Raw genomic sequence first — 14,368 nt, 5'->3', positions numbered from 1 at the left:
GTACGCCTTTGGAGCGTGGGAGGAAGCCGAAGATCTTGGAGAAAATCCATGTAGTCACGCGGAGAACATTCAAACTCTGTACAGACAGCAGACGTAGTGCTGATAATGATGCAAGGCAGCAACTCTGCTGCTGCGCCACCGTGCCACCCCTACTCTTGGGGGGGGGGGGGGGGGGGAAGACTGAACATTCACTTTATTTATCCATGACCCTCAGGATTTTATACACATTGGCAAAGTCACCCCTCGGCCTATGTTCCAAAGAAAAAGCTTCCCACCTGTCCAGCCTCTCCCTATATCTGAAGCTTGCAAGTCCCAGTAACATCCTGGTGAATCTCCTCTGCATCCTTTCCAGCTACTCACATAATTCCTGTACCCAAGTGACCAGAACTACACACTATAATTCAAGTGTGGTGTCGCCAACAACGTACAGATGTAACATAATGTCCCATCTTTTGTACTCAATACCCTTACCAATAAAGGCAAGCATGCCAAATGCCTTTTCCACCACCATGTCCACCTCAACGATTCACCTGTACTCACACATCTATCTGTTCCAAAACACTATAGGGCTGTACCATTTATCATGCAAGTCCAGCCCAGATTTAACATACCAAAGTGCACTACCTCACACATATAAATTAAATATAATTTGCTATTTTTGGCCCATTCCAACTGATCTGGATCCTGCAGTAGACTTGGATAACCTTTCTCCGTCTGCTTTACTATCAATTTTGGGGTCATCTGCAAATTTACCAATGTTAATTTTCAATACCTAATCATGGAATTTGCATAAGGTCTAATACATCGCAACTCATATGCCTCAATTCCTTAGCTTCCATGATTTTCTCTAAAAACAGATGATATCTCCCACCCACCCACCCACCACTTGTGATACACAAAGACTGTCATGCTAGTCTTTACGGGGATATATTCTTCCCCGAGCTACCCTTTTAACCTTGCTATACTTGTAGATCTTGGGGTTTTCTCATAGCTTACCTACCAGATCCATTTCATGTCCTCTTCTTGCCCTCTTGATTAACATCTTGAATGTACTCCTTATACTCGCAGAGATGTGATTGCTTCCAACATCCTTAAACTGACCCATGCCTCTTCAACATCTCTCATCAACCGGGGCTTCCTAAACTAGCCAGCCATAGCCTTCACCCGAATAGGAATACAATGCCCTGTACTCTTTTTGTTATTTCACTTTTCAAAGTCTCCCACTTGATGGCTATCCTTTCAAATGAAAAATGGCACGAAAACATGGCGACTCTTGTATACCGTCTCAGTTTACTATTCCTATACACTTGTACTTAACAATGATTGTGCTTAAGCATAGTAACACTTTTACTGAATGATATGCAAAAAAGTTACTTCACTGTAACTAGGTGCATGTGACAAAGTACCATTGGACCAAGTCCACACTGGCCATCGATCACCTGTTTCACTAGTTCAATGTTATCCCACTTTCATTCATTCCCTGTACACCAGGGGCGATTTACATGAGCCAATTAACCTACAACCCACGAGTCTTTGGGATGTTAGAAAAAAATGAGACCACCCAGAGGAAACCCATGGGGTCACATGGAGAACATGCAAACTCCACATTCATCAGAGGTCAAGATCGAACCCAGTTTCAGCCCTATGAGGTAGCAGCTCTACAAGCTGCACTACTGGACCACCCACTTGGGTCTTGCCCCAATTTAATACCATAAGTAGTCCTATCCTTCTCCATATTACTTGAAAACAAATAGTATTATGGTCATTGTAGGCCCATTATTTCTGCCTGCTCTTGCCCAATGAATTTCTCTAATTGCCCTGCATTAAATGTTGTCCTTGCCAATACCAATAGACTGCATATGGAGTTAAAACCGACATATCTAGAGGCTCTTAAGACCAACATGATGGATCAAAGAACCCATTTCTGTGTTGTACAACTCAATCCAATCTGATTTGTTTGCCAATTTTAAATCTTTGCTCTCTGGTAACCAAACATTCCATCAAGTGAAATTTGTCTCAATTTATTCAAGCATATTTTTTAAAACTTGAGATTAACTCAGCTTCTCCGACCTTTCTGCATACAATGAATACTCTTCATACTGATAGGGAGGGAGAAGCAGAATTCTCTGAACTTCAACATGAAGTCACAATGTTGCAGTTAAGCTTTTAAAAGATTTACAACCACATACTGTTGTTACCTTGTGAGCCGATGCCAAACCATTGCGATTTCCACATTGCCCGATTGTTGATTATTGGAATTTTACTGTATTAGATTATCACCAAGTTTTACCCCCAAAACCACTTGATTTGTCAATGTCACCATTACTCATTGCCAACTAGATTGTGGACCAACAGCAGAGGCCAGGTTTTGTGCTTTGATGTGTACCTCACAATATTAAATGAATCAAAGTGAATAATTTTGTACAGAAATCATTTGATACATAAAAATGCCTCTAAAATGGCTCAGAGTCAGGTGAAGTGATGGAAACACAAGTTTGGGAATGATCCACTGTCAATTTTCAGAGGGGAGGTTTACAGAACACCACTTTGCACATGATCTACTCTTCAAGACACTGGTGTTAAGATTTTTGTACGCATCAGCAAAATTATAAGCCCAGCCAAAATTAGGATCATGTCAAGGGAAATTGCATTGAGGCAAATCATACTCATTTCAAATAGGAACGTCACCGCCAGCGGCAATTTATTCACCAGACAGAACTCGATTAAATTCAAGTACCCGGAGACAAGCCAGATGTTAAGTATTTTTTTTAGTGCTTAAAAATAAAGATGCCAATATTGTGTTCAGACAACAAAAAAATTACGATAATAAAGCTTTGTAAAAAGCCTTTATTGTAGTTAACACTGAAACATTATGAATCCCAGGAACATTCAGCAAATCAGCTCTATGTCAAAGGTACCTGATGCAAGACTGGGGCTTACAATTCATTTTGACTCAAAGTGATACAAGGGAAACTTGAGTCATAGGCTGTAAATAAGAGGTCAATTGCAAAGGTTACCAGTGTAAAATATGAATTGTGGTTATACACTGGTTCTATAGTGAATTAATAGAACAGAAAGATAACAACATGATAAACCCCAGCCGATTGGCAGAGGGGAATGAGCAATAGTCTTGTCAATTACACTGCAACCCGTCTCGGGCTGTGCTGCTCTCCAAAACTGGTTTTATTTTTCTTGGAACAAATTAGCTCAGGAGTTGAAGGAACAGAGCAAGAGACAAGAAGAGGTAGTGATACATCCCCTTGGGTCTCACAAACAGTGAACCAGCACAAGATCTGCACCACCAGATCCATGGACAGGAGGGCGCAGAAGGAAACAGCACCAGTATCCAATAGATGAACCTACCCACACACCCCTCCTGAAGCCACATTTCTAATTATTTTTTTAAGTCGTAGCTTCTGATTTGGAATCAACACATGGCACACTGGAGGAATTTAAAAGGCCTTGAAAAGTGAACAGAACTGAGCCTCATTGTTCTCGGTTTTGGTTTATTTGATTCTATATTCCCAGATCCGTTTCTGCCAGCAAAGATATTTTAGGGAAATGGGCAAAAGACACCAGCAATTATTGATAGTTCGTTTCCAGACAGGCTGTGCTGAGAGTAAAACTGAGCTGTGAACCACTCTTCATTATACACTGCCTATTTCAACTCGACAGCACAAAAGAAATCCACCAGAAAAACAAAAAGAAAAATCAATTGGGCATGAACAGTTTCTGATCTCTTCCATGTTAAAATATAAACAACATGTGCAGAATAGGCGACTGCTTTTGCCTTACTGAAAGTACTGAGGCCGATTATGAATTCCAAACAGTAACCTTCTCTTCCTCAAACATAATTTTCCACCCTGCCATTTCTCCAGCTTTGGAGGATGAACACTAATTGATCACTAAATGGTGACCACTGGCTAGCTCTGAAGCTTCCAAGCAAAATTCCTCCTTTAATTGTTAACCAATCAGGCAACTGGCTGTTTCAGGTCCAACAACCCCAACAATGCAAGGCTCTCCAAACAAAATTGCACTGCATTTTTAAAATATTGTTTGATGCAGACTTCATATAGAAAATAAAACCAACTTTAGTGCTCAAAATATTCTGTTTTCTTACTTCTGAATTCCTGAGGCACAAGTCAAATAACAACAGTGAGATGGCAAGGGAAATTATAAATCACCTACCAGACGAGATGCAATGACATTTTTACTTCCGCCTCAATCTGCCAATATTATTTGAAGACAACTGAAATCAACAGTGCCTCGTGAAATTCTGCACAAATAACTGTGTCAATGATTCAAATTGTGAGTGTTAACATTCAGCTACCACATTCAGTGGGAAAAGATGCAGATGTGGTGACACATGGCTGCTCAGGACGGTCCTAAGCACAGCAACTGTTTAGGGATGCAGAAATAAAATCTACTTTTCAGAAGAACCTAAAAGCTACATTTTTCAAATGATCATACATTGCAAATTGGAAATTAATATGATGAAAACATTTCCAATTGTATTGTATTTTGCAGTGAATAACTAATGGTATTGTTTTTGGGCTCCTCAGACCTCAGTGTTGTAATCTTTCACCAGATTAAGAATAAGCAAAGCATACATCATGCATGAACCACAGGACCGTAGAAAAAAAAAACATCAAAATATTCATCCCCTGAACCAAATTATGACCAACCCTTCTGTATCTGCTCAGAAATGGTGACTCATGGTGGCAAAGGTCCTTCAGCACATCTTGAAAATAGCTATTCAACATTTCCAAGCAGTTTAAAATGATACTTAACATCTATTCAGGACAAGTACAGATTAATTTTCCACATCTCATCTTGGGGACAGCCAGTCTCTTCCTCTCACATTATCTACCCACATTAATTTAACAGCTGAAATTGAATTTGTTAATCTGTGGGATGCATCAGTACCATGTAGGCTCAGTTTCTGAACATCTTTTCATGCCTATTGCCATGAAATAACTGTCCTTGGTCAAGCCTGTGGATGCTCCATTTGACTCTCTAAACGGAGGCCAGTTAGCACTATTAATAATATCGATGCCAAGGTAGTATAATATTAAGAAACAGTGGCGTGCTGTTCTCGAGAGTGAGGTTAACTAACAAACACACTGCTGCTACTTATTCAGACAAGATAAAGATTCCTGCAGTGATTGCAAGCTGCTGTTTAATATCGTGCTTCAATTTTGTTTTAAATAAAGATACAGATCGCAATACACTTCCTAAACAGCAATGCAAGACAGGCGGCTTTTTTAAAATACAGCAGTTTTCAACATGGGAAACTTTAGATTTTATTTAAAATAAAATATTTTGCTGCCTTACTATGGGTATGGTTGCATTTCCAGTAGTTGGCAGAGACAATTCAAACAATATCTTATTGGGCATTACATCTGCTGCCAGCTTCATTCCAGAATGGCAATCTCACATCTGCTATTACTACTTAAATGATTGTACATTTCTTTCCAATAGCCCATCTTCCCCCCACCCCCCACCATAAACAGAAAAAAAAACCTACTGAAAGTTCTGATTATAGGCAAGTTTGAAACATTATGCTGCAAAGTACTTTGACCTTCGGTTTTTCCCACCACATCCACGCCCATATTCACAAAAGGCACAAATGCAAAACTGTTTTCTCTAATATTTAGGGGCTAGTAAATCTTTGATGCACACTGCATAAACTTTTGTGAATACAGGCTCCTCTCCCACCCATCACCAAGGTTCCCCCCCCTCCCTCCAACCCCACCACTGGCTACTTGTCATGAGCTGTCAAATGTCACCTGGTATAGACTGACCAAAGGAATACGGCTTCTGATTGTTTAAATGTGCTTTCCAGTGCTGCACCTCAATGTTGATACAGCCAGGTAACCCCACTTTGCCTGGCCTTACCAAAACATCCAATTATATAGAAAGTGAACCAAGTTTTGTTAAAAAGAATGAGGGGGTGGGATGCAGAGGAAGAAAGGGAGGGAGGGAAGAAAGGAGGGAAAGAAAAATCATTCATCATCAAAGTTCTGCTGGAGAAGAAAGTTTGCGGCGAGATTTTCATTCTTCTCGCAGGCGAAGTAGGCTTGAATGACCAGTCCCTCAGGGAAGCCCAACGCCTTTAACTGAAACAAAACAAAAATTAAATTGAGTTATTGGTCTTTTTCCCCCACTTTGCTTCTGATACATATCTAGAATTAAGCACCCACTGGAATGAGAGCATAAACGAGCAATACGTTTGAAAAACAGATACATCATGAAAAGTGGAGGGGTTTGGAAGTTCCGCTAAAAGTCAAATAGTTTGCTATGTTATTAGAGAGAAATTAGATGAATTTGTTTAAAAATTCATTTTGGAATACAGCATACAAATAATCTTGCAAATGGAGTATGTGATGAAAATGTCAGTGCTTTTGGCAGCAAATTGCATATTATCTAAATGGTGAGAGACTGCAGAATACGTTTGTCATCGTGTCAGAGCAATACAGCACAGAATCAGGCCCGTCAGCCCATCTTGTCCAAGATGGCAAACTAGGATAACCCATTTCAAAAAGGCTACTATTCAGTATGATTTTTTTTCTTTACAAATCTCAAATTGTGGAGTACAGAGGCAAATAAATAAATGATGGGCCTGGTCCCAAACATTATGGAGGGCACTGTAGTTAGGTCAAAATGTATGACCCGAACAATCTGCCAAGAATTGAATTCTCCTCTCTTTTTCCAATTTGCTAGGATACACAGGGTCTGAGTGGGACAGTATTTCAGCATGTCACCAACTGCAAGGGCTTTCAATAGCTTTGGAATATTTTGGAAAACAGTCCTTCCCTGCTGAAGATCAGGTAAATTCTGCTCTGCAACTTCACATCAGGGAACAAGTGAAGGCAAATAAAGTGAAAATTTATTCCAAAATGACAGAGAATATTGCCAAGAGGTTGAATATAGATGATAAAAAGCAGTGGCCCCAGCATCGATCCCTGAGGAACACCATGCCTGGATGAACTGTTTTCTGTCGTGTAGATAGGACCTGAACCAATGTAGTGCATTGTTGTTAATGCCGGTGGCAGATAGACGTTCCAGAAGAATTGGGTGGGAGATGGTGTCAAAGGCTGCTGTGAGGTCAAGGAGGATCAGAATGGATAAGTGACCGGTGTCAGCTGCGAGAAGGAGATCATTTGTAATTTTTACCAAGGCTGTTTCAGCGCTGTGATTGTGGCGAAAACCGGACTGAAATGGTTCATAGAGGTTATTGTTTTGAAGGTGAACTTGAAGTTGTGTCGCTACTGTCCTTTCCAGAAGTTTAGTGATGTATGGGAGGTTGGAGATGGGGCGGTAGTTATTTGGATTGTTTGGATCAGACCCTGGTTTTTATATGATAGATATTTATGTTTTAAAACTATAAACTCTAGTACCGGAGTGAAAGGAAAAGTAATGGATTTTATAAAGCTAAAAGTAATAATTATTTTAGTATTACAGTAAATGTTGACCTGAAAACAAATTTATTCTTTTCATAAATTCTGCCCGATTCAGTGATTACAATATTTTGTTTTTATTCTTCAATATTTATATTCTCAATCCCCATGAACATTTTAAAGTGTGCATGATGGACAGAAAAGTCAATATACTGAAAACAAAAAGTAAAAAGCAGTGTAAGCAAAACTATAGTAACTACTTATAAGCTGAGATAGGCACAAAGTGATGAAGTAACTCACAGCGGGACAGGCAGATCTCTGGAAAGAAGCAATGGGTGACATTTTGGGAAGAGATCCTCCGTCTGAAGAAGGGTCTCGACCCGAAACGTCACCCATTTCTTCTCTCCAGAGATGCTGCCTGTCCCGTTGAGTTACTCCAGCATTTTGGGTCTATCTTCAGTTTAAACCAGCACCTGCAGTTCCTTCCTACACTTAAAAGTGGAGGATCATTTCCAGAGGAAAAATAAAATCAAGGATGGTTGCATATGAAGTATGTGTATAAAATCAATCATAATTACTAACAACAGTGAGGTCACCAAGCTGGATGAACTGGGAATTACCCGTTCAGCTTCACTCTGGGTGGCCAAATGTGGTCACAAAAGCAACTCAAATTGGCCGGTCATTGCCTTATGCCTACTCCCACTTCATTTTTTAAGATTATGAAATGGTGAAATTAAGGGACTTCATAACCCAGTAGGATATTAGTAGTTATCTTTCTTAGGCATATATGCCTTTGTCAAACCACGTATGTTCTTGTCATATGTACCCAGAATGGGACAATGAAATTCTTACTTGCTGTAACTTTACAGGTCCATTCACACAAATAATACCTCAAATAAATATATGATAATCACTAACACAATATATTAATATTCAGTTTAACTAGGTAACCAGACCAAGCCAAGGTACATAGTGCAACCAAACAAAGTCCATTGTAGATCACTGCTGAGATAGGGTTGTGCAGTGTGACTGAAAAGCCTGATGGTAGCTGGGAAGCAGCTATTCTTGAACATGGGGTTCTCAGATTCCTGTATCACCTTCTTGGTGGTAGAAACCAGATCAGAGTATGGCCTGGGCAACATGAGTCTTTGATGATATCAGCTGCTTTTGAGGAGGACTATTAAAATTCAATTTGATCCTTTTACTAGATTGCTAAACTGTCTGCTCCATGTTATTCTTGCTTTTCAGCATTCACATATACACATAGCAGCGTTGCAAGAATGGCACATTATTTTACTATACCTACTGGTGTTTTCAGGATGCCTTTTTGTACTATACTAAACCTTGCACGTTGAGTGTACCTGCCTCCACATCTTGTCAGGAAAGGGATAAAAAAAAAAAGAGTAAGCATTCCAATGGCTGCCTCGCCAACAGTCTGTCCGTCCTTTCTTCTGTTTTTGATATTTTAAGTACATGTTAACGAGTATGTTTTAGTGTTCCTTGGCTTGTTTTATGTGTGTGGGGGGGGGGTATGGCTGGTGGAAACTTTTTAAAATCTCTTAACTTGACAGAATTGCAATTTTTTCCCGTATCATATCTCCGTCCCCATTGCGGCCTAACATCGCGGAGACCTAACATTTCCTGGAGACCGACCCGGCGCTTCAACTACGGGTCGGACTTACCATCGTGGAGCTTGCAATCCCTTTGCCAGGGATCGACTGGAGAGCTCCAACCGCAGGCCTGTGGACTTTAACATCGTGGAGGCCGCAGTCCCTGGTTGGAGACCGATTCGGGAGCTCCAAGCCATGGCGAGTTTCAACCGTCCCGACGAGAGAGTTTCAATCTCCTCGATGCAAGGGCTTTGGATCACCAGCTGTGGGAACTTTGATGGCCCCGACTGCGGATGGTTCGACAGCCCCATTCCGCGGGAGAATAAAGAGGGAAAAGATTGAACTTTATTACCTTCTATCACAGTGAGGAATGTGGGGAGCCGCTGTGGTGGATGCTTATGTTAACTTTTATTTTATGTGGCTGTGTGTCATGTTGCTTTTCACTTAGCATGGTTGTATGGCAATTCAAATTTCACTGTACCTTAATTGGTACATGTGACAATAAACTGACCTTGCACCTTGAAGGAACTGCACATGCTGGTTTAAACGAAATTTACATAAAATGCTGGAGTAACTCAGGAAGGCAGGCAGCATCTCTGGAGAGAAGGAATTATCTCCAGAGATGCTGCTCGCCCGCTGAATTACTCCAGCATTTTGTGTCTACCTAGGATATCATAGTCCACAGATAGCTGAAAAATACACTGGAAGTTGATAATACATTTTTAGTAATACATTTTCCACCTAAACAAATCCGTTATATTAATTCACAAATATCCTTGGATGAACAAAACAGTATTACCCTCTCTATTGCCTCTTTCTCCTGGGGTGTAACCTGGATGTAGTTAGTGTGTGGTGACCCTTGACCTTCTGCTCCTTCACTCCCAGCCTCTCCCAAAGGATCATTCAGCATTTGAACAAACTGCTCCTGGTGCTGAGTTATTTGCTGAAAGATAATCAAACACAAAATGGATATCAGAGGAAATGTGCAAGAAGGAACCGCAGATGCTGGTTTAAACCGAAGATAGACACAAAAAGCTGGAGTAGGCATCTCAAGACAATGTTCCAAACAATGAGTAACTCCTTAGCCTTGGAGGTTCTGTACAGGAGACATAGTATCCAAAGAACACAATCTAATAATTTAAAACGTTTCAACAATGTTAAGAACATCCTACTATCTGACACTTTTGTTGTTTTCATCATGGTGACAGATGTTCGTACTAGGAAACAAGTCCAAGCACTATTGGTCAGCATCAAGCATTCTTGCTCTGATATAGCGCTAATGGGTGGTAGGTAAACTACCTTTGATGTGCTGCAGAACCAACCACAAAGCACATCCCTTTTCGAACATTCAGATTCTGAAACTTTATGTGAACCAATTCACACTAAACAAGCAACATCACCGGAGAGTGGAATTAACAAAAAGTCAGTTTTTGGGCAGCATGGACATGGGCAGAGTGGATGTGTAGAATACACTGCCTTAGGCAGATAGGATAATGGCTTTTAAGGAGAGAAACATGAATATGCATGGATGGGGAATATGGATCACATACAAAGCAGATTAGCTTAATTTAGCATCATGTTCAGTATTGACACGGTGGGAGAAAGGGCCTGTTCCTCTCTGTATTGTTGCAGTCCCTCTGCAGGATGTTGGCTGGCCTACCCAGTGTTTTTACCATTTTGTAATTTTGCTTCAGATTTTTAGCATCTACAAGGTTTTTTGTTCTTCAATCCTTGACCAGTTCTGATGTAGCTCAGTTTCTCTATCCAGTTACACTGCTCAACTAGTTGAGCTTTCCCAGTATTTTCCTTTATTTCAAATTTCCAGCATCTGCCATGGCCGATACTTCAGTTTCACTTTATTGGTTTCTCTCTTCCCCCTCTATTTACACCTTCTCCAAACACATTAACTTTCATTAACAAGCCTTCACTTTTCAGTTGACACTTTTCTTCTGGTAACATTACCATTTGTTGCCCCAAGCCTACCCCATCTCTGCTTCTTGAATATGCGTGCTTTCTAAAATGACCCCTTTCTAGAATGTTTGCCATTCCTCTTCATATATGCTGGTACTGTCCACTACTTCCAGCATTTTGTGTTTTTATATCAGAAATAAACCTATTCTACTCGGTAAAATTTATAACTTAATATTAGAAACGGAAGAAAGAAAACACCACTGGATAAGCATATTTCTATTTCTTATAACCACCAATTTAGGTCACTTTCATGTTTTCATTACCTAGAAGGTTTAAGGTACCTAATTTTAGATTTAAATGAAATTTGCTTGAACGATGGCATTTAAAAAAATAATAGAACAGCATGGTGTACAAATAACTCATTTGGTTAAAATAATCCCCACCCTTTATAGCCTTTTAAATTGTTTATACTCTTTTCCCATTTAGTGTCACTACAGCTGAACAGACATCCTAATCCTACTATTGGGATGTCCTTAATAATAGTAACTTTCCAAGGCTTTTAGTTTGGATTTGCAAGAAAACAGTAGCCACCTGGAGGAACTATAAATGCAGCTAGTAATCAGAAACTACAACCATGTCAGATTAATCAGCCATGCAGAAGACAACAGAATAAGCAGACTTTTGCAAATGGTTGTGGTTAGACAAATACTAGATGGGCAGCACAAGGTTGTCACACCTGTAGGAGTGTTGGGTTGTCTCTACCAAGTTGCTGGAGAAGGGCCGGCAGTAACGCTGGGTTCTGTTGTATTATCTGACGCATTTGCTGAAACTGGGGTTGAGTTCGCAGAAATTCCAGAGGATTACCTGGAACAGACATAAAATGTTATAACAATTGTAAGTAATTGCCTACCATTCCACTCAAACTATTAATTTGACAGCACAAAACTACCTGCTACATTCCCCATATTAACAAGTTCCCAATTATTTTGATAACACACAAATTAATTGAACTCACTGGTTGGTGTGGACTGTGATGATGGCTGTGACGGTGGTTGCGTTGTGACTCGAGGTTGTGGCTCCTCTGGGACTTCTGGCTCTGCTGGGATTCCCTAATTGTAAAGTAAAACATACCTATTACACACTTTCCTTTGTATTCTTGTTGATGGAGGCAGAGAACATAGGCAAAATTCTTATTGAAAGAGCACAGCTGGTGGAGCTGCTACCTCGCAGCATCAGAAACTCAGGTTCAATCCTGAGCTCAGCTGCTGTGTGGAGTTTGCACATTCTTCCAACTACATGGTTTCAGGCAGGTGTCCTCTCACCCAAAGACAAGCATTGGTTGGCTAATTGGCCAATGTAAATTGCCCCTTGCATGCAAGTCAGTGGTACAATCTGGTGAGTGAAGAGAACGTGGGGGATAATCATAAAAAAATAACAGGATTAGTACAAAACGGAGCATTGGTGATCGGTGCCAATTCAATTGTCTAAATGACCCATCTCCATGTGTGTCTATCTATGACTATGAATCCTATTGAATATTTTACCAATCATCTTCGCAAAATAGCTGGATGATGCACACAAAGAGAATGAGAAATATTGATGGAGTAAACAGTGAAAAACATTTAAATATGCATATATAGCAAGGTGCAGGTGAAAGATATCCGAAAGCCGTTAAACAAAACAAGGCAATTGCATATACTCTGATTACAGTTCCTCAATCCTCATTGACTACAGCAGGGGTGGAAGATTGCAACCTTCACGTGGTCTGCCCTGTTTCGACGAATGCAATCAACCCGGCATGCACAATCAAATAAGATCAAATAGAACAAGTTGTCCTACAACTTTAGGCTGTGCACGCCATATGCAAGAAGAAGAAGAAGATTGACTACAGCAGACATATTGGAGATTTGGAGATAGACACAAAATGGTGGAGTAACTCAGCGGATCAGGCAGCATCTCTGCAGAAAAAGAACAGGTGACGTTTCGAGTCGAGACCTTCATCAGACCGAGGGTCTTGACCTGAAATATCACCTATTCCCCACATAGACGCTGCCTGACCCACTGAGTACTCCACCAGTTTGTCTATCTTCAGTATAAAGCAGCAATTGCAGTTCCTTTCTACACTGGTAAATTGGAGAACAGCTAACCCGCTTCTCTTTAAAAAGGAGAGTTGGGAATAAACCAAATAATTCTAGGCCATTTCATTTAACAACACAGATATGGAAGCAGAGTCATTTTTGGACATCAGGATTCTTTTCTGAACTCTGCTTGCCAAATGGACAACCGCTACATTAATTATCCTTTCCATTATTGCATCTGGTGACAGATGATTGGAGAACAGCTCAAATTGTGTTATTGTTAAAAAGGAAGGAAACTAGTAAACAATGTGCAGTCCAGTTAGTTTAACTTTGGTGGGAGAAAATCTATTAGAATCCATTCTAAGCATTGGAATGCATTCCAAGGGGCAGTACAAACTCTCATTTGAAAGGTATAGGCAAAAACGTGATATTGATATTGCAAACAATATTTAGTTATGCACCCAGGCATGGAGGGCTATGAACCAGTGGTGGGATTAAACCCATGCAATCTTTTTCAACCAGTCAAAAAATGCCAAATGGCCTCCTCTCCCGTCACAGTTTCCATGATTCTATGTTTAATTGTGCAGATTTAAAAAAGCAATATAACACAGCCCAAAATGTTGGGGTTAGAGGGAGAGAATGTTTTGCAAAACTAGGTATTCCTACTTCCTACTGAATGGTGAAAGTCAGAAACGGAAAAAATATCTCCAAAATATAAAGCATTCATTTAACTGTAATCAAATCAAAACAAAATCTATTTGGCTAAATGCAATACATGCTTCACTCTAGACCAAGTGACTATACAATAAAATGTTTTATTCGTGGGATTGTTGCTCCATGGCCCAGGCATAAAGATATACGCACGGATAATCTCTTAATCTTAGCACTGGATAATCTTAGCACTGGAATAGTTCTAAGATAGTTAAACTTGAATAAACCCAAATTCCAAAGTCAGTTTGCCATCGAGAAACCAGACAGAAATGTACATGTTGTTATTATTATTCAGTTTACAGCAAGAAATCTCAATACCCAGCATTGCTCAGATACTGATTAATACCTTGATAACAGTCAAACAGCAAATAATCTGGTGTGTAATTTATGACCATGCTGTGTAGTTCCGGAATTTACCTTGTCTACTTGTAATATTCAAGAAAGTGGTGGCATAGCGGGCAGTGAAGAAAGATGTTTAAGGTTAAAACAGGATATGTCAATTGATAAAAGTGGGCAAGGGAAAGGGAGTTGCTGGAATTTAATTTGGACTAGTGTAGCACAAAATGTGCATTTTGAGATGTTAAACCAGGGCAGGACATACATAGTGAATGATAAATTCCCGGGGCGTGTTGTTGAACAGAGATCTTAGGTTACAAGT

The 14,368-nt window shown here is 40.1% G+C and overlaps 1 protein-coding gene across 3 annotated transcripts in view; it reads right to left on the bottom strand.

Moving 5' to 3' along the window:
* Positions 1-2,830: 2,830 nt before the first annotated feature.
* Positions 2,831-14,368, bottom strand: part of LOC129711232 (UV excision repair protein RAD23 homolog B-like) — a 40,114-nt gene continuing 28,576 nt past the window's right edge. For all 3 annotated transcript variants that reach the window (XM_055658744.1, XM_055658743.1, XM_055658742.1), the window contains exons 7-10: positions 11,937-12,030; positions 11,658-11,785; positions 9,810-9,953; positions 2,831-6,119 (exon numbers count right to left, since the gene is read on the bottom strand). In XM_055658744.1, the coding sequence (XP_055514719.1) occupies positions 6,006-6,119; positions 9,810-9,953; positions 11,658-11,785; positions 11,937-12,030 (480 nt within the window). In that variant the 3' untranslated portion in view covers positions 2,831-6,005. The remainder of the gene's footprint in view (positions 6,120-9,809; positions 9,954-11,657; positions 11,786-11,936; positions 12,031-14,368) is intronic.

This window comes from Leucoraja erinacea, chromosome 29, assembly GCF_028641065.1.
Source record: "Leucoraja erinacea ecotype New England chromosome 29, Leri_hhj_1, whole genome shotgun sequence".
NCBI lineage: Eukaryota > Metazoa > Chordata > Chondrichthyes > Rajiformes > Rajidae > Leucoraja > Leucoraja erinaceus.
Note: the sequence above shows the minus strand (reverse complement) of the source record. Positions and strands in the feature narration are given on the sequence as shown.